The sequence below is a fragment of the Pseudopodoces humilis genome, chromosome 1 (genome assembly GCF_049639895.1).
Source record: "Pseudopodoces humilis isolate 2021_Gansu_Grassland_sample_001 chromosome 1, ASM4963989v1, whole genome shotgun sequence".
In the NCBI taxonomy this organism is placed as follows: domain Eukaryota; kingdom Metazoa; phylum Chordata; class Aves; order Passeriformes; family Paridae; genus Pseudopodoces; species Pseudopodoces humilis.
The window spans coordinates 38177512-38198116 of NC_142200.1; the positions used below are offsets into that span (position 1 = coordinate 38177512).

At 39.5% G+C, this 20605-nt stretch overlaps 1 protein-coding gene across 1 annotated transcript; it reads left to right on the forward strand.

Moving 5' to 3' along the window:
• Positions 1–339: 339 nt before the first annotated feature.
• LOC102104438 (DGAT1/2-independent enzyme synthesizing storage lipids-like) lies at positions 340–20195 on the forward strand. The gene is made up of 7 exons (XM_014254487.2): positions 340–464; positions 6431–6761; positions 7722–7886; positions 10349–10542; positions 16367–16427; positions 16823–16962; positions 18804–20195. The coding sequence occupies exons 2-7, from the start codon at positions 6476–6478 to the stop codon at positions 18906–18908; spliced, it is 951 nt and encodes a 316-aa protein (XP_014109962.1). The 5' UTR covers positions 340–464; positions 6431–6475; the 3' UTR covers positions 18909–20195.
• Positions 20196–20605: the final 410 nt, after the last annotated feature.

A 20605-nucleotide genomic window follows, 5' to 3' on the forward strand; every position in this document is an offset into this window, starting at 1 on the left:
CTCTATTTGTGTTCTGCTTTTATTATATCCTGAGTCTGTGTGACACCCAAGTCTCTTAACCTTTGTAAAGAGGTTATTTCCTTTGCAAAACCAGTGTATTTTCTCAACTTAGCAGTCAGTGACACTGCCGGAAAGTTTTCTTGATCAGCGTAGACATGAATTGACTGGAAGCACGTCCTAGGGAGCCTTCTTTCCAATAAGCGGAGGCCGCAGAAGGCTCTGCGCTTCCCCTGTTCCCCTGCGATGGGAAGCGGCTCCTCCATCCCAGCGCGCCCAGGCGGGGCTCCCGCCACCCGTCCCGGGATTTTTATCGTGGAAGAATCACACGGAGATGTGGGCGCGGAGCCTGCTGTGTCTGCCAGGCTCTGCTCCGCCTCCTCGTCCCGGGTGCGGGGGCGGCGGTGCGCTTATCCCGGGACGGGGCTCAGCCGCGGGGTCCGGGACGGCGCCGCCGCCGTGGGCAGGTGAGCGGGGCGGGGGCTCGGACGGGACGGGAGGGGACGCGACTGGACGGGACCGGACGGGAGGGGATCGGACGGGAGGGGACGGGACCGGACCGGACGGGAGGGGACGGGACCGGACCGGACGGGAGGGGACGGGACCGGACCGGACGGGACGGGATCGGACGGGAGGGGACGGGACCGGACCGGACGGGACGGGACCGGACGGGAGGGGACGGGACGGGACGGGACCGGACGGGACCGGACGAGGGACGGCGGGGGGAGCCTGAGCCGCCCCAAGCGGAGCCGCCGCCGCGGGAAGGTCCGGCCGCGTTCCAGCGCTTCAGCGACGATCTGCTCTTAGGGGCCCTTAGCGCCCGGCACTGAGGAAACCCCCGAGTCTTCGCGGTATTGACGTTTGGAAATGTTAAATAACATTTCCAGGTGAAGTAAAGGGACAAATGTAGGTGTGGGCACTTGTGTTTCACTTGTGCCTGAGCAAGACAGGTACCAGACCTGAACCCAGATGCTGCTCCTTGTACTCCCTCTTTGTACACTCGACCATGTGTGCTCACAGGTCAGGAAAACCAACCATACCCTGGGCTGGATCCCAAGAAGTGTGGCCAGCAGGGTGAGGGAGATGATTCCGGCCCTCTACTCTGCTCCAGATGTGAGCCATCACCTGGAGTGCTGATCCAGCTCTGGAGTTCTTAGCACGGTAGAGCCATGGACCTGTTGGAACAGGTATAGGGAAGGATCACAAGGATGATCAGAAGACTCTCATGTGAAGACAGGCTGAGAGAACTGGGATTGTTTGGCCTGATAAAGAGAAAGCCCCAGGGAGATCTCATTTCAGCCATTTAGTGTGTGAAAAGGACCTACAAGAGGGCTGGAGGAAGACTTTTTACACAGGCATGTAACCAGCAGGACAAGAAGGAATGGCTTTGAAATGAAAGAGGGCAGTTTAGATTAAATATCTGGAAGAAATTTACCATAAGAATGATGAGTCACTGGACCAGGTTGCTCAGAGCAGTTGTGCATGCCCCATCACTGGCAATGCTGAAGGTCAGGTTGTACTGAGCTTTGGGCAACCTGGGCTAGTAAAGATGTCACTGCCCATGGCAGGGAGGGCTGGAACCAGATGCTCTTTAAGGTCCCTTCCAACCCAAACCATTCTATGATTTCATTATTCTTCTAGCTCTTACCTGCCACATTTCTGGCAACCAAGCTGAGCAAGGATGCTCAGCTAGGGGTAGTGCCTAATATCCACATGCTCAATCAAGCCCAAGTGGGGATTCAGTTATTTGTATTTGCTGAGGCTGTAAATGGGAAACAGTGTGCTGGGTTTAGTATTCTCTGTAGAGTATAAAAGGTAGAATGGCTGCAAAAACCTGATGGATTGAGCACTGTAATTGCTGATAATTTCTGTCTGGAGGGGATAGACTCTTCATTTTGGGGATGGATGTGCTGAAGGTGGGGGGAAACTCTACAAACACAGGAGGGTACAAGATAGGTGGATTTATGGAGATAAATAAAGTGGGTGGCAGCCGGTTGAGACCAGAAAGTGAGTTATTTTCTTTCCATGGAATTGCCACAAAATGTCCAGGGAAAATAAAACTGGAACTTCATTTACATTGAAAAGCAAGGGGCAGAATTGTTGGATGACTCCCCTCATGAAACAGAACAACTGAGGTTAAGCGAAGAGTAGGAGCCTGTCACAAGAAAGCAAGTGTCAAAAAATTTTCTCTCCAAAATTCTGCAGTTGCTTTGCACTCGCTTCTGGGTAAAGCATCTTCTCACTATGCTCTGCTACACTTATTGCCAAGAGCAAACTACTGAGCAGCAGGACCAAGATGATGACTCTTCAATCATGGTTGAAAGCCAGCGACAAGGTTTTAATTTTAGTGTAATAGGTCTCTTGTGACAGCTTTGTTCTTCCCTGGGATTATAGTGTTGGTAAGATTATCCTTATCAGCAAATGATGCTTCAGCAAGACTTTAGGATCTGAATGCCTTGTACTACAAGAGACTTTTGTTGAAAGGGGAGCACCTTTCACAGTAGTTCTGTCTTTCTCTGACATCACCTGTAATTTTACAGGTGTAGATACAGTGATTACTCTGGAATTTGATATGTTTTATAGGTGGAGCCCAAACAAATACCTCACATGTCAACACACATGTTGTTCTCTGTAAGAACAATGAAACCACTCAGAACAGTAGCTTCAAGTCCATTACTAGATAAGATGAGAAAAATGTAGGCAATTAAAAAAATGTTTGTTTGGTTTTTTTTTTTTTTAATAATTCAACACTATACCCACTTGTTAACCTTTTAGAGGATATTTAGTTTTGAAGCACATTGGAGCTGCTCCTGGCTCAGATTTGATAAAAGCAGAAGAGAAATTTAAATTTGACATTTGGGGAAAACCAAAGCCATTATAAGTAAATGTGTTTGCTTTGTGCTAACACACCTGCATTGTCTCCTAGTGCATAGTCAAGGAGGTTTTTAGTAACAGGCCTGCAATAGGCACTCATATAGTTGTAATAATTTCATATATGTTGTTTGATAGAAAGAATGCTTCAAAATTGTACTTGTGGTTTCAGCAGGGGATTGGTGAGACATAGCCAGTAGAACATGGAAAAATAGAAGTCCTGTCCTGTTGTAGCCCTTTGATGTTATACCAACCGTAGAGGGATGCATTTATCATGTTGGATTCGCATCATATAGTCCAAATACCGGGGTCCAGGTTTCAGTGATTGGAATTCATTCTTTCCTTATGAAATATTTGAGGTAGTGTGCAACTGAACTGTGAGAGCAGAAACTGAACCACAGTACCAAATTTCCAGAAACAGCCATGCTGCTTTTAGTTTTTCCTCAATTGGTCAATAATTTATTCTTTTTCTACCCTTGGACTCAGATGGAACGATGTTAAATTAGCTTGAATCCTACCCATCCAGCTAACTGGCAGAAGATGAACCCACTCTGTGCCTACACAACTACTTTCAGATGTCTTTGATCAAATACGTACTGTTAAATCTGTTTTGTAGGTTAAAAAAACAAACAAAATGATTTTGCACATTGGTGCATTTTACTTTCTTTCTAAAGCTTTTCTTCTGGTGTCTATATTGAACTTATAATCAGAAATTAATAAGTTAAGATGTTAATTTATACTGTAGTCTGTGAGCTAACAAAGTTAAGGGTATTTGTTTTCCAGCCAGCAAGTGATTCTCTACTACATAAAAATTGGGTTGGAGGAAGAGCAATCAGTGGAATGTTACATTGCTAAAATTGATCAATGTAAACATTCTATTAATATTGGAAGAAAAATTCTGAAAATGCTGAATAATGTAGGGCACAGATTCAGCTCTCATTTGGTAGAGATTCCATTACTGATGGATATTTTATTGTCATTTTAGTCGATGACGACATTCATTGCATATGTGCTCCATTTAAAAGAGATTTATTTTTTAATAAAAATGCTAAGTGGCATTGGTAATATACTTGCATAATACTCATATGCCAACCTAAGTTTGGGCTGTTCCCAAGAGTGATTTTTCTTGTGACAGCATTTTCACTGGTGTCCCTTTAGCAGGGAGCCAGGGGATCCTGCAGGTGATCAGGCTGGGGGCAAGAACACAGCGGGAAGGACTGGTGGAAGGATGATTTTCAAGTAGCAGCTCATGTGAGACTTTAAATGACTCTTTAAGAAGCTCCTGTTAAAAATATATGTGCATGAAACCTGTACAAGCTATTAAACCTCTAATTTCTTCAAAGAATGGAGGTGAAATTGTTTACAAGGTCTGTTTCCAATAAAATTACAATGAGTGGCATCAGTTACCAGCTTCTCAATTATCTTGCCAGAAGTTTATCTGGCTGTTGAGTCTGCAATTACTTGTGCTTGGAATCATTTTAAATCTTGTTGGTAGGTTATATGATCTCTTGTTCATCAGTGATCTATATCCAAATTAATCCCCATATCATATAGGAGTTATTATTGATGCACTTGCTATGGATACAGACATTTTGCATGTGATTTTAGAACACTTTTTCTACTGGCTGTAGTAGTCTGTGTTCCAGATCCAAACCCCCAATCACAATACAAAATCCACTCTTTCTTCACCCTATGTTGCAGGCTGAACAAGTTATTCCAAGTACTGCTCAGTATTTCTGATTCAGTAGCTTGAGGCAAGCCCCCTTAAAATGCCCTTCTCCTGGGCTCTGTCAGCACAGCATGCTTTGCACTCATTGAGAATTTGTAGTCCTTGCTCTTATCAGAACTTTACAAACAACAACTTACTATAAAGTAGCACTGCACCATCAGTTTTATTGTTCTTAAACACTGTCTACCATAAATTAATATCTGAATCATGCAGACTATTCCTTTTTTCTTTCATGTTATTGATAAAATCTATTTTCAGTGAAAATGTCCAGATCTTCCCATATCTTAGTGAGGCACCAGTCGTTAGGATATAAGCAATTCTATACTAATTCTTTTTCTTATTTTACTTTTTTTTCGTACTGATTTCATTTGTTTGTTCCATGTGGAGCATCTTTTAACAGTGCTTGCTTCCTTTTTGTTTACTATCCTTCCAGCTTGTGCCCTACCTAAGAAACTGCCCTTTGCCTTAAACCAAGAGTTTTTTCACTTTTAATCTTCTCACCCATCTCACTGCAGTGGGGAGTAAGTGAGTGGCTGTGTGGTGCTCAGCTGCCTGCTGGGGTTAAACCAAGTGGTCCTTTTTGGTGGCCAGTGTGGAGTTCAAAGGGTTTGAGATAAGGACAGATTTCACTGGCATGTGTGAGACCAAATTTATAGCTGCTGCAGCTACTTATTCTGCAGGGCTTGCCATGGGGCTTGCTTGCCCTGATGCATGTTAGACTCTAGTGCTTTTTCGTGGCTGCTTTCCAGTGTTGCTGTTTGCTGTACTCCTTTGTCATCCCTAATTCTGAAGGGAGCTGTGCTTTGCACCAGTCCACCCCTATATTCTACCCAAAGCTTCAAAGAAGAAAAACAAAAGTGTACAGCAGGTTTCCTCATGTAAGTACACAGCTGAAGACGTAAAGTCAGAGAAGTCTGAGCTTGCTGTATTTCATGATCTTGGCACTGACTTTGGAACTTAGGATTTGTTTTTTGTGGGTACTTGTTCTGGTGCTGGAGCAGAAAAATCCCCTCGTTAAACAAGTAGCAACCTGACTGAGGAAAAGAAAATCTGTATTCAGTTATGGATTACTGAGCTGGATTGCAATGTTTAAATGTCTGGCTAATGTTCAAGAATCTTAAAAGCAGCCAGCGATGCTGGAGTGCTCTTGCATTCCAGTGTAACCACTACTCAGGCAGGCAGGGTCAGCTGTAGGAATGGGCTAGCTAGGGAGCTGCATGTGGAAAACAATCAGTAGGGCCATGGAGCTCTCCTGGCCTTTGCTAGGGCTGGAAGATCTGAAGGAAAGGGGGGTTGTATGGATGAGGGATGAAAACTGGTTTTTTCAGTGCTTACAGCAGTACCAAGTGTTGTCCCAGACACCACCAAGCCTTTTGAAAAAGCCATGACTTCCTCGGTTTTGCTTGCTGTCCCTTCATCTGCTCACTCCATTGTCTGATCCTCTTGCTGCCAAAGTGAGAGGGAGAAGAAGCCCAGGCTGGACTCTCTAGAGAGGATGTCTCTGCAGAGAGCCCACACTGGCAGCAGTCTTGGCTAATGCTGCTAAAAATACTATCCACTTAGCCTATTTTGAGAGAAATCATCTGATCAGCCATGTTGCAGGGATGCTGAGGCTTTGTTGAACTCCAGCCCTTCTTGTTTCAGCCCCTATTCCATAAATACATGGATAATCTCCTAGCCAGCAGTTATTTTAGCATGACAGAGAGACACAAAACATTTGAACCTGTGCTATACCAAAATAAGCATCAGGTAGATCATCAGAAACCTTCCTAAATTGAGAAACAACAGCTGTTTTTTTCGTTTTTTTTTTTTTTTTTTTTCTTCTCCCTGCAGGACGCGATAGGTAGAAAAGAATCCTGTGCTTCAGGGCAGATACCAATGACCAACCTCAGCTGCCTTTTCTATGCACTGGAAGAATGGACTGCTGTGGAGTTCCTGAAGAAATACCTTTTTCATGTGATCGTTGGCTTACTGACAATTAGTGCAATATTAGTTTTTTTTATAGTTCCTTTAACAATTGTCTTTTTCATTTACCTTACTAATATTTTGCTTTTAATCTATCAGAGGAACAATGAGTTAAAAGGAGATCCCTTGAGTGATGATTGGAATAATATGAGAAAAACTATAGCAAGCTTTTGGGATATATATGCAAGAGTATGGCATGGTAAGTATGACATGACTTGTCTGAAGCTTGGAGTTACAGTAAGTGATAAATTCACAGAAATTTAAATTTTAATTTTTTTTTTCCAAATGGATGCAAATAAGTTACATTTATAATACTTTGTATGGCTTCTTTGAACATCCTGCAATATAAAACTTTCTCCATGTCCTCCTAGGTCTCTGCCTACTCTAATCCCATCCAAATGGCTCATGGCAGGAGCTGTAGCAGGGATGGAAATGAAGGCAGGCAAGGTGGAACAGAGCTTTTAGTTGGCAAAAGCTGTGTCTTTCCCAAGTTGTTGTATACATTAGTATGACTCCACCCAAAACCTAAACCAGATGTAAGAAGAGTCATGACAAGGATTCATAGAAGTGCATGTCTGTGAGGAAATTCCCTCCTACTGTGAAGTGAATACACAACCCTTGTGGAGAGAACCTCTCTTTGGGATTCTTATATATTATGGTCTCAATTTAAACATCTCACCTTCTCTAAAAGAGGAACACTTGATTATGGAAAATCCCAAACTTTTCATTCTCCTTGACACAGAATGGAGATTCATACTTCCAGATTTCGGGAAACTGTTTGCCTCTGTTTCTGAAAATGAAGCATTTTCACACTAGTTACTAATTTTTTTAAAAATATTGTTATTTTACTATTTACAAAAAGTTCCTAATGGGAAATAAATATTTTAGTACCCTCACTGGGGAAAATGTCAGGTTCAGGTCTGATCTCATGATTTAACTGACCAACAAAGCAGTCTAGTAATAAGCTGTGGAGTTTGAGGGACTTTCTCTGTGCTATTGACCAAAAGATCCATCCAGAACTTAATTATTTTGAAAGCTACTACAGAGGCTTTCACAAGTCTCTGAAGGTCATTTAACAAAGGACAGTAAATTTTTTTCTTTAAACTGCCAGATGATTTACAGATATCATTGTCAAGGTATTGCTTTCCATCCCAAACAGGTTATGAGCTTCATGGTGTGGAAAACCTCCCAGAAGGACCAGGCATTCTTGTGTATTACCATGGAGCTATTCCTATAGACTACCTTTACTTTTTGTCTAGGCTGTTTCTCTGGAAAAAAAGAATTTGTCTGTCAGTAGCTGATCATTTTGTGTTTCGTTTACCAGGTAAGAACATGTATTTAAGCTTCCTGGATTCACCTAACCTGTCCTAGTTTTGGTGAACTTTACTGTACTTGAAAAAGAGCTTTTAAACTAAAAGACTGCTTTCACATTTCTAAATTAAAAGTTAAATTAAATTTAAATTAAAAGTTGGTAGATGTAACAGGAAAAGCAAGGAAGCATATCCTGTCTTCAGTGAAAACATTGGTAAACCCTCCAAAGCCAAGAAATAGAGATATAATCATTTTGGGATGAAATGTCATCCCTCAGTACAGAATGCTGGATAGGACTCTACTATTGACCCAGTGCTGACTGGTCAGGAGAAGATACAGAGAAGCAAAGATAATTAAATTTTAGAAAAACAAGCCATAAAGAAGAGTAAAGAAAGAATAGCAAGGGAATTATTTAAAGACACTTTTATGCTGCTAAATTGAAAGCTGTTTTAATATAGAGAATAAAGGAAGCAATTTAGAAGCAGAAGGACACTCTTCAGGAAACAAAGTTTTCCTGAAAGCAAGTACTATAAACTCAAGTATATTTGATACTAAAACCATATTCAGGCACTCCTAGAAAGATGACAATAATTTTCTTGAGGCATACTTAGTAAATACTGTGTAATACAGAGCACATCAGAAGTAAGAAGATATCAAAAGATGATTGGCTTTTAAGAGCGCCCTCAAAAAATGAGAAAGTTTAGCAAAATATTGCAAAGGAGACTCCTTTTTTAAAGGATAAATAAGAGGATATGTTCAAACTGAAGTGTCCCTAGCACAGATTTTTATTACAAATATAAAGTACACATTTGTTAGCAACACTCTCAGCTGTGCAGTTTCTGGACTACTGGTGTGTACATAACATATTGATTGCATTATACTCATGCTAGAGCAACAAAAGGTAGCAAATGCTGTGTCAGCCTTCAAAAGAGCTATGAAAATACGTCTGGGAAAAAAGGCTATAAATGATTAAAGTTAGACCTCCCCATTGCATTAGTTGAGTGTGGCTAAAAGTGAAATTTCTCCCTAACCTTCTCTTGCTCTACTATGCTTACTTCTTGCAAAGAAATGTTACACTTCACAGATTGGTTCTTTAGAATGCTCATGAGCATATCCTGGACCTCAATTTATTTACAGGATTAATTACAGTTACAGAAGAATTCTTCTTGTGAATTAATAACTCTCTCCATCTCAGAATAGCTGCTAAGTAATAAAGTTACAAAAAAAAAAAAAAGACAAGGATGATTCAGAGGTGTGGCACTGCTTACTTTGAAGAGCTCGGACATCAGACAGAAGCCTTGCATGGCTGAGGAATAAGAAATTCTGTGAGACCTGGAAAAGAAGTGATAATATTTTCATGTGATACATTATAATTCTCAAAGTTTTAAAGCCAAGCAAATGAAGAACCCCTTTGCTTAATAACAATATGGCATTCCTGTCTTTAGGATAAAACAGAATTGTTTCTGAGTTCACAAAGGGATTAAACAAAGTCAACATCTGCCTTTTAGAGAAAGATCTGTCAAGCATGACACCCTAAATAAGATTAAATACAATTAAATTAAAAGATTCAGCACTGTGTTATCCACTGTCTTCCAAAGTTTTTGTTGCAGACCTCTGTCAGTCCAGAGCTGTTGCTTCCATTTATTAATATAAAAAAAAATATTTTCAAACTATGCTGTTTGAACAGGGAATTTGAAGATTGTGGAAATACTTGTTTGCTTTCTATCAGAGCTCCAAACTGATATATTTAAAACATGAAGATAATATTAGAAAGCGTAGAGTATTTCTATGGGTCTCAATCTGTCTTTTAGAGAATTCCCAGTTATGGAAACAGAGGAAGGAGATTCACTGTGGTGAATTCATTCATGATTCATTCATGTGGTGCTGAAAGTGCCCTGCTAGCTTTTGTCATTCATGCATCTTGAGAGTCTTAGGACAGTTCAATTTGATCCACAGTTTTGTAGATTGCAATTTAACCACAAAATACTCAAATAAACAACTCAAAACTTCAATGTTTAAAATGTTAAACATCACATTTTAAAAGAAGACCAAAAATAGCTGCTTGTCAGGTATTTATTTTTGTAGTAATCTTTATTTTATATATATATATAAAAGATATAAAAAGAAGGATAGAGGCATAGATGCTTATTTTCAGTTTTCTAGCTATGACCCACAAGTTTTGTTGACATAAATTGGGTGATAATTATGGAAGATAGCATGTGGAAGAATTTTTTAATTGAAATGTTCCTGACAAGATGGTTCATTGTCATAATATTGGGCACAAATATTGTCACATATTTGTCATTTTGCCAGCATTTACTCTGTAGGTGTCTTACTTCCTTCGTTAAAATTTGTCTTAGCTTAAATATATAGCTACTAGATTTTAATTTAGCTGTAATCTGTCTCTGATATGCAAACAGCATTTGGGACATATATTGTTATATTAAATGTACATTTGCTACTTATTGGTTTCAGGACTTAAATTGTTGTTGGAAGTGACAGGTGTGATACCAGGTACGAGGGAGGAGTGTCTCGTTGCACTGAAGAATGGATACTTGGTGTCCATCTCACCAGGTGGAGTTCGAGAAGCGCTGTTCAGTGACGAAAGTTATCAGCTCATGTGGGGAAACCGAAAAGGCTTTGCTCAGGTCGCTCTAGAAGCAAAAGTGGTAAGTGCCATATGTTACCAATCCCAGTTCATGCTTTCTGCGTATCTGCTTCATTATAAAATGCAGCTTAGGAGCATTTGTTGGAAAATCTTCTAGGAGAAATGGTTGGGAAGTAAAGATTTCATTTCCTTTTTCCATCTCCTTCCTCGAGCACATTAATACACAAGGAGCAAAAGTTTTGTGGAACTGTCAAACTTCTTCTTGGCCATTTCAAAGTGACCATCTCTGTGGTTCCATGTCTACAGTTTCATCGTGCAGGCATCCTGTCTTTCATATTGACTGTATTTCAAGAGTCTTCACTGTGGTCCTTCTCCACACTGCCCTAAGGTTTCATTCTTTTTTCATATCCTAATAGAAATTACATTTTTGTCTTACTTCCACATAGCCAGCCATTTTATTGTTGTTCTTTAATGTATTAACCTTCTTTTTTTTCTCATTTATTCTGGGAGGGTCTAGGATTTTGTCCTTACCTTTACTTTTCTTCATGTATGTGGAAGATTGCATCAAGATTTGTCTACATCAGTGCCTGAGTTTGAATCATATGTGCATTTTTGAAGCAGCTTTTGCATTTGCCTCACCATGCTTTCATTCATATCAAGGAATGTGTTAGAATACTGGAGCTGTATTCCTTCTGGCTGAAACTAAACCAAAATTGGAACCTAATACTCTTCCGTGTCAAATGGTCTTTCAGCCAATGATGCCAAACAAGAATTAGTTCTACATAAAAACAGAGCACTGAAATGTGTTCAGTGTGGATGTCAGATTCTCAGCATCTTCCAGACATGTGCTTCTCTTGATCTGCACTCCACCAATGTACTCATGGCCAAGGTTTCAGTTAGTTTCTGTATGGATGATGATCTACAAATACAACTTTCTACCACTAGCTCTGACTTACATCTAAATCTATGTGGAAGACTGCTTTACTGATACAGTCTCTGGGAAATTATTTTGTTTGGGATGGCATGCATCTGAAAGAGCAGCAACCCTGTCTTCTTTTTCCTGACTGCCACTTCTCTTCATCATGACCACCTCTAAACACAAGTTTTCTTCCTTAATTTAGACCTAGCATTGTATTTTGTGTCTGACAATCCTGGTGCAAATCCAGGCTTTCTCTGTTCTGCCATGCACTTTCTACTGCTTTCTCATGAATTGCACAACCATCACTTTTTCCTCACATTCTTATGAATATCTCATCAATTACAGTGCTCTTAGACCTTCCACATAAAGTTTCCTGTCTATATAGGAGAAGCTGTACAGGGAGCTGAGTTCTTCCCATGAAACTTTAATTTCTTAACATCCCTTTCAGATTTTTGTGTCGTTATCTCTTTTGAACCTCATCCAATTTGTTGCTTCTCAAACCTTGTTTTGGTCTTTTGTGCTGTAGCTCCCAGTACAAAGGATCTGAAGATGCACACTTCAGGTTAATATTTCTTCATAACTCTAAATTATTGTGGGGAGATAATTAAACACTAGAATAAACTTAGGGGCACTTACCCAACAGATAAAGTAATTTTAGGCCTGGAATCTTGTTTCCAGATCTTGTCTTATGTGGCCTTTTAATAGTCAGGTTTTATGTGTTTCTGTTCCATTTCCTGCCCTTTCTCTTGAAAGGGTAGGTGTTAGTCATGGTACTTCATATATTGTGTAGGCCTGTACACCACCACTGCTGGGAAAGTGTCAGAATGTGAATGGGATAAACTCAGTGAAATTCATATGAGCATTTTGAGTTCCCTTATAGTCTTCTTATGAATTAAATGAATAATATGCTAAAACAGTTAGAAAGAGTTGTCACTTAAAAAACATGGGAGATTTCTATTGATTTTGCTTTCATCTCTGTCTTTCAAGCTACTTCAAACATCTGGACAAACTTTTGCCAGATGTTCTCCCTTCACCTGGAGCCTTACAGTAATGCAGTGTAACAGACTGTGAGTTTTTAAATAAAAATTGAATAAAAAACCCTGAATGCCCTAAAATAGATTGCCACCCTGATCAAAACACATCACAAGAATCCTTGCCAGTAATTCTCCTAATTCTACCAGTCTTCTATAATATAGAAGCACATGGAAATAACTGAATAGTAGTACCTAAAATTGTTGCCTCCTTTTCTTGACACAATTTGTGGTTGGTTTTTGATGGAGGTTTTTAAGATTTTATTTAATGAATTGGGTATTCTTTGAGGGTAAGGTTCTTGTTCTTGCAGTATGAAAGGGTCTTGTGGTCCTTTGAGTAATGTTTGGTAAAACAGGCCTGAGCTTGCCTTTACAGTGCTGCTGGTTCTTATATCTTATATATCTTATAACTCTTATTATTACCCTCATTCAGCTTTGTGTTTTTTTTTTTTTTATGGTCAGGAACTCTGACCAGATCCCTTTATGGTAGACATTGCTGTAATTAGCTTGCAAACTTCACTGAACTTTGAGCATCATTGATATTTTTCTGGAAATCTGGAATCAAACAAACCTTAGATAACTAAACACTTTAAAAAAAACCCAAACGGACAGGTCTTCTGTGCATTTAACAGTAGAGGGGGCAATATTAACCTTGATATATCACTTCTTATATAAAGCTAGGCCCATAGTAGTTACTGGACCCCATCTTTTGACACATTTCAAGTTTGATTGCTTGTTCTTGCTGCAACCTTTTCAATACTGGTCAGACTAGTCTTCCAGGCTGTCCAAAGACTGGGGTGTAGTGGATTCCAGGCACCCATCAAAGCCTCTCTATCACTGCCTTCCACAAGTGGACAGGGGAGAGAAAATAAAGCAAAAGATTAATGAGTTGAGATAAAGACTGGGAGAAATCACTCACTGAACACCATTATGGGCAAACCAGACTCAACTTAGGGATATTAATTACATTTATTAGTAACAAAATCAGAGCAAGACAATGAGAAGTAAAGTAACTCCTCTTGCCCCTCCTCTCCTTTCTTTCTTGGCACTGCCTCCTTCCCTGCAGTGGTGCAGGGAGATGGGGAATGGAGGTTATGGCCAATTATTTCTGCCACTGCTCAGAGAGAAGTCCTTCTCCTGTTCTAGCATGGGGTCCATCCCACAGAAGACAAACTTCAAATTGAGTCCATCCCCCTGTCAACAGGTTCTTCATGAGCATGTGAGTCACTCTTCCACAGGGTGCAGTCCTTCAGACACAGCCTGCTCCAGCGAGGGTCCCCCTTAGGGTCATAACTCCTTCCAGGAAACCTGCTCCAGCATGGGCTTCTCTTTCCATGGGTGTGCAGACCCCTGCCAGGAGCCTGCTCCAGCACTGGTTTCCTATAGCTACACAGCCATCTTTCAGACATCCATGCTCTTCTGTGGGTCTCCTCCATGGGCTGCAGGTGGGTCTCTGCATCGCTGTGGTCCTCCATGGGCTGCCACACCATGGGCTGCAGTGGATTCTCTGCTCTGGAGCACCTCCTATCCCTCCTTCTGCACTGACCCTGGTGTCTGCATGGCTGTTCCTCTCACATTTTCTCACTCTGTTCTTCTCTGTCTGCAATTACATATGCACAATATTTTTATTTTTTTTCCTTCTTAAATGTGCTATCACAGAGTTGTTATGATCATTCCTGATAGGCTTGGCCTTGGCATGCAGCTTTTCTGTGCTGGAGCCAGCTGCCATTGCCTCTGCCAGACATGGGGAAAGCTTCTGGAAGCTTCTCACAGAAGAAGCTCCCCCTCTACCAAAATCTGTACCTCCCCTCTCTACCAAAATCTGGCCACAAAACCCAAATACACTGGAGATAGACTCATTCAGACATTATAACTTGTTCTATTATGTAGCAATTAATATAAATTTTCTAATAGCTACTCAGATATCATGAATAAAAGCAAGATAGAATTATAAGGGTATTTAAAGAATTTCTTTACATACAGTGTAGCCATCAACCAAAGAACTACACACACTTTATCAAAATGACTACGTGGTGGTTAATAACCTGTCACAGATTACTTGAATAGGGATTTCAAGACAAAACCTTCTTTATATATGAATAGACATTCCCATCCATCATATAATATTACAGAAGTTCAATGGTTCTTCCACTGAAAAAGTTGAATAAAAGCAAACAAGGAAGGTAGTTTCAGCCTCAGTCTTTATCTGTACAGTTTCCACATTTCATTTTGTGTAACTGCTCTACTTGACAGGAGTCAGAGATTGTTACTATTTAATAGTATTACTCAGTGTACATATATTTGCCTCAGTAAAATTCATCCATGACCTTCAGAAATACTCTCTGTCTATGGCTAGCAGGGAGGGATCATAATTTCTGAAGATCCCTGAATTCTATCTGTGCCAAAAAATTCCTTCAAGTTGAATTAGGAAAAGTTTGGAACTTTGATTTATAAAATTCTCTTCTATGGGAAAGGGTTTTGGACTATATGATCTCCAGAGGTCTCTTCCAATCTCATCTACCCTGTAATTCTGTGATTTTCAAGCTGGCTGGGTGTGATCCAGCTCAGTTCCAGCACAGAAAATATGAATATGTGGGTTACTGTAGATCTGGTTGTGCTGCTTTACAAATGTAAGATTTTATGTGTATACCTGTGTTTTCCAGCTTAGGAACTGAACATTGCTGCCTACCCTGCACCTTGATGGCTGATCATTGTATGACAGTAACTTCTGTAGTTGCCAGATTTCTTTATAACCCACCAAATGTTACTCTTGTACTATTCCTAAAATTTAAAGTGTTTTGTGATAGACAGGTTTCAAACATTTAGCATCTTAGATGTACAGTATTCAATTAATAGCTGTAACAAAAATGTGGTATTTTTAGTGTCCAGTACTTATATGTTTTTAATTACTTTTTAAAGGTTTATTTCTAACAATTTCCCTTAATTCTGCATTCTGAAAGGTTTACTATTACAACTTTATGCATGTTTGATACTTTTGTTCTCTCTTGGATATTTTTTCCTTTTAATGCCTTCTATCACTATGAGTTGTTTGGTAGGCTCTAGTTAGGTCTTTTCTCTTGCTTGTTTTTTTCTCATCCTGCAGTTTCTGTTCTGTGGTAGTGATTCTTAACAGTACAAAAGTCTTCTTGACAAGTTGTTCCAACAACCTGTTCAAATTAGAGTTTCAGAAAAAGGAAAAGGGACAATAGAGGAGAAAAAAACCTCTTTGCATGTAAGGATGCAACTACTGTCAGTTTGTCTACAAACTACGAAATCTTACCTCAGGCTGTAAGGCATGACAAATGCAGGTATCTCAAGCGTATTTCTTTTCAGTCACAATGATGAAGTGAACTTGTTCTGTAAGTGCCGAAGCATCTGCCCTCCAGAAGGTGTGTAGTCCAGGTCAGTGAGGACACACAATTGCCCTTTTTTTGTCTCAGGGATCTGCAGAAGTCCTTTCCAGTGAAATTTTATCCAAGCATTACTGCTTCAGTTAGAGCTTGTTTGAGAAGCAGATGAGGTGAGCCAACTGTGAATGTCTGCTTGCTTTCTGCAAGACTTCACGAACTGAATACTTTCCAATTCACCACTCATGATGAAAGCTTTAGACAGAAAAACTGTGGAAATTTGTTTTATGTTCCAGTCAGTGATATTGCAGTAAATGCATAGCATAGATGTTATAGAAAACCTAGTACAATGTCAGTCATTTTATTTACAGATAGTGACTTTAAAAGGGATGTTTGTGGGAGCTGAAAAATAGCATTTTATTTCTATTCTGGAATTTTTTAAATCAAGACTCCTTTTATACTGCTTAACTGACTAATAATTACCCTCTATATTTGAGTGATTTTCTTAGCTGCATTAACAACCACTAAAGCAGAAGTTCAAACCTGGTATAACATTCTCACTTATTTTTTTTTTTTGTACCTCCTTAGCCCATCATTCCAATGTATACTCAGAATGTCCGTGAAGGCTATAGGATGTTTAAAGAAAGAAGTAAGAACTTAAAGATATATTTTCTCTTTTGGAATGCTTTATCGCTTTTCTCTCAGATTTCTCTTACTTTTATCTTAGACTTTGCTTTTCAGACTTTTGCTTGCTTTGGATTCTCTAACACTTGCTGTGGGTCAGAGGTAGCTCAAATTTGGAAATAGCTTGTGCATAACCGGTTTGTGTGTGTGATTTGGTTCTTTAATGTAATCTTATTTCTCTGGCCTATTAAGTCTATCAAGCTTTGTTTTGGTGGACAGTTGCCTCAACCCTGTAACAACTTCCTGACTGTCAAATAAAGCATGCATTTTTAAGAAGTCTTCTACATTAATAGGATTTCACATTTGGATTGTGTTTTCTGTGACCATAATCTCACTTTTTCCTCCCATAAACCATTTCAGGATTTTTTAGACAGTTATATGAAAGCACCCGATTGCCCTTTACTCCTCCATATGGAGGGCTTCCAGTTAAATTTCGCACATACATTGGGAAGCCAATCCCTTACGATCCGAATATAACTACAGAGGAATTAGTTGAAAAGGTAAGTTCTCTCTCCTTGTGATATTGAACTACATACTTTGCCCTCTACTATAGGTGCACTTGAAACCAGTTTTTTGCATGCTTGGATAAAGACAAATACACTTTTACTAGCTTGTTAAAGCTATGGGCAGTTGAGGTATGGGATTATTAAATGTACAAATACCTACCAGTAAATATTGATATAGTAACAGTTGATTGGGATGCTCTCATCCTTTCAAAATGTATGAGCTCTGTCTTCTTATGTTAACTTTGTTTCTCCCATGCCTTTGATAACTTTGATAGTTATTATGATAACTGAAATGACATAAAAAATTATGTTTTAAATGCAGTTTTCAGTAACCATGAAAATAAATTTCATAAACAACAAATAACTTTGAGAATCTTCACTGATTCTAGGGCTCTAGAAGCAAAATTCTTCTAGAGCTTCAGTCTCATTGTCAGAATGAAAATGTGAAAAAGTTGCATCCAAAATATAAAAATATTTTGAGTACCTACAGTTTGATGAAATTAGTGATGCCCAGGAGCATAAAAGTGTTTATAGATCTAGAGTTTAAGCATTTTTCAAAATATTAAGCTAAACTGAAAAGACAACTTTAAAATTTTTCATGGAAGATGAAAGGAGGATTTGCAGGAAAAAAAAATTCTCTACAACCTATAAATACATAAAAAAATGAACAGTCAGAGATCACTTATTAAAAAACACCTTGCTGCCCCCCCCTCCCCCCAAAAGATTCATCAAGACTAGCTTTTCTTCTTTTGTTTTCTTTTCTCCTTTTTTAAGGGTCTACTACAGGTTGTTCTGAGCTTCACAAAAGTGAAACCAGAAAGACAGGTTTGGTCTGTTACGAGGGAACAGCCCCAGGAAGCTGTAGATTCTGGTCTTAGCACCTTTAGCAGGCTGGAAGCAATATGGCTTATGGCTATTCATATTCTGGTGTTCTAGGGGAACAGTGTACCCGCAAAAGTGAAATTGAAATTTCCCATTATATTGATTTACCTTACTAAGGCAAGCCTTTGACTGCCCCCTTTGACCACCACCCACTTAGTTAGTTAGTTAGCCACTCTGTGGCTGATATTACTTAAAAAAAGGGCAACTTAAATGAGGTTTGAGGTGAGCAGTGGCCTGGCTGACCTATGTCTGATCCTGCCCTTCAAAGGATTTAGGACATGAATCTGTCAGGAAAGATTTCTACTCTTTTCTTATATTCACAGTGATATTCTACTATAACTCTGGGGTAGATCAATGGAGTATGTAGCTACCCTTATTTCAAGTTTAAATACATGAGGGAAACCAAAAGGAGACAATTTCTTATTTTATTTTAGAAATATAGAATAATGTGTTGATTCTCTTCCTAAACTTGCATTTGAATCTCATGTAAAGAGTATTATGAGTTTTCTTATTATGTGCATGCTGTATATGATAAAATTATGGGATAATACATGTTGGGTAGGACAGACAGAGGTTCCTGCTCCAAACTCCTAGTCCAAGATAGGTCAGCTGTAAGATCAGATGAGGTGAGTCAGACTTTACCCATCATTTTCAGGGTTGGGAGATTGCAGAGACTTCATGTTTGCACGTATTAAAGGCTACTTTGACTAAGTAATGACCACATTTAATAAATCTCAATAATTTGAGCCTACCCAAACTGCAGTCATTTTTTTATTCCTTTCTTTTTCAAGAAATGTGTCATTAGGAGAGCTAGTTAATATAGAACACAGGTTTTTTCTTACAGTAGAGCTATGTGTGAATTTTCCCTCTTGAACCTTTGAGAAGTTAGTGATTATACTGTTCTCCCATGCATAAAATAGGTCTGTAAAGACAAATTTCTCTTTTCTTTTCAGACAAAGACTGCTGTCCAGGCTCTCATAAGCAAGCACCAAACAATCCCAGGCAACATATGGAAGGCTCTACTGGAGAGATTTGATAAACGTCGTAAAAGTGATTAGAATGCCCATGTTTATTTCAATGGTTTTACAGCATGCAGTTAAAAACAATGTCCTACATCACTGGTCACTAATAGTTGGTGTTGTCCAGTTTAATTTACAAATTTCTACAGATTTGATGGAAGAAAACAATTAACCTCTAGAAAATTCCCCCATATCTTTGAGAATAGCCTGAACTAAAAAAGATTGCTGAAGATGATTTAAGTATAATAGCAATGCAACAGCTAAATTCCCACAAAAGAAATCACACACCTAAGATTTTCCTGGTTCCTGAAACAAGTATGTACTTACATCTGAGTGCCTTAGTGGTGTTGTCTAGATCTGTGTGTTTGTGTTTTGAGCATGGTGTGGTCTCAGAGCAGAGCCTCAGGGCTGGTGTTGTCCCACCAGAGATCACCTCCTGGGGGGACCCTTCCCTGATGGGCCCCAAGCAAGAGACGTCAGAACAAACTGTCTTGCTTTAGGTAATCAGCTACTGCATTCTCCTAGAGACTACAAAAAGAGACATAATGCCATTAAAACAGATGTTAGACTCCTTCAAACTCATCAGCTTAGTAGTGCCTACCTTGGAAAGCAGCACTGTTTGCTTTCCAAGCCTTCTCCCCCACAGTAAATGGTTTCCCTAAGAAAGGGGAAAAAAAAAGCTTTAGTTCAGTGTAGCAAATATTTCAAATACAGGTAGTTTCAAGTCTGAGCTGGTTTGTGCATGCTCTATTGCACCACACCATTGTTGTTTAGTGGATGAAGCTGCCCCAGCCTGAAAATCCTTGGATATGGTGTGTGCAGTATGGCTGTGCTGTATTTACTCAAATCTCCCACTGAACAGGCTCGGGGGGAGCTTTCTTAGGCAATGCATCTTTGAGGCTTATCATCATTGGTGGTTTGCCTAAAAATGCAGTACTGCAACACTGCCAGTACAGATTGAACCAAAATGCCTGTTTGGAAAGGCAGTCTTGTCTTCCTAATGCAACTTGTGGAAAACTGAAAGTTAGTACAAGGCAGAATGTGTTTTTACAGGCTGTGGGATGTTGTTGCTGGTGGGAGTGGGACAACTTTGTGTAATCTATCCAATATGCCATTAAATGCAACCAAGTCTTAACTTCAAAGACCAAGATAGGTAATTTTTGTGCCTCATTTTTCCTTCATGTACTTTTAATATGTAAATAATTTTTCCTCTCCACATCCTAAAAGGTTACATAGCATCTAAGGAAATACATGTAATGTTTGCCCATTTTTCAGTAGAAGACTTAATCTGCTCTTTGGATTAAAATAAATTCTTCCCTGACCCTGCCTCTTCACAAGTATTTCTTACACATCTGGTGAAGGGAGAAAAATAGACAGGTGAGTTATTCCCCTGGACCAAAAAGACAGGAATCCTGTCCTGAAAAAAACCCTCAAATCTGTCTTAAGATACAGGAGTCTTTACATGAACACCTTAACTATAACTGCTGTAAACAGACAGAAAGATTTTTTTTTTCCCAGCAGAGGCTCAGCATGCATAGGAGATGATAAACTAAAGCAGATCATGATGCAGACTGATATGCCTGGACATAAGCAGGAATTCAAATTGTGAAGTCTTACATGCCGCACTGCAGCAATACAAGCTAAAATTCAAAGCCTGAGCTTAAACCAAGGGAGAAAAGGAACTAAAGGAAAAGGTTATAGAGTTCTAAAATGGACAGAGATGAAGAAGCAAGAGG

Excerpts from the sequence above, each read along its gene's own strand:
- LOC102104438 (XM_014254487.2), top strand. The coding sequence starts at position 6,476 with ATGACCAACCTCAGCTGCCTTTTCTATGCACTGGAAGAATGGACTGCT. Across the intron at positions 10,543-16,366 it reads TCGCTCTAGAAGCAAAAGTG|CCCATCATTCCAATGTATAC; the intron begins GTAAGTGCCATA and ends GTACCTCCTTAG. Across the intron at positions 16,963-18,803 it reads CAGAGGAATTAGTTGAAAAG|ACAAAGACTGCTGTCCAGGC; the intron begins GTAAGTTCTCTC and ends TTTTCTTTTCAG.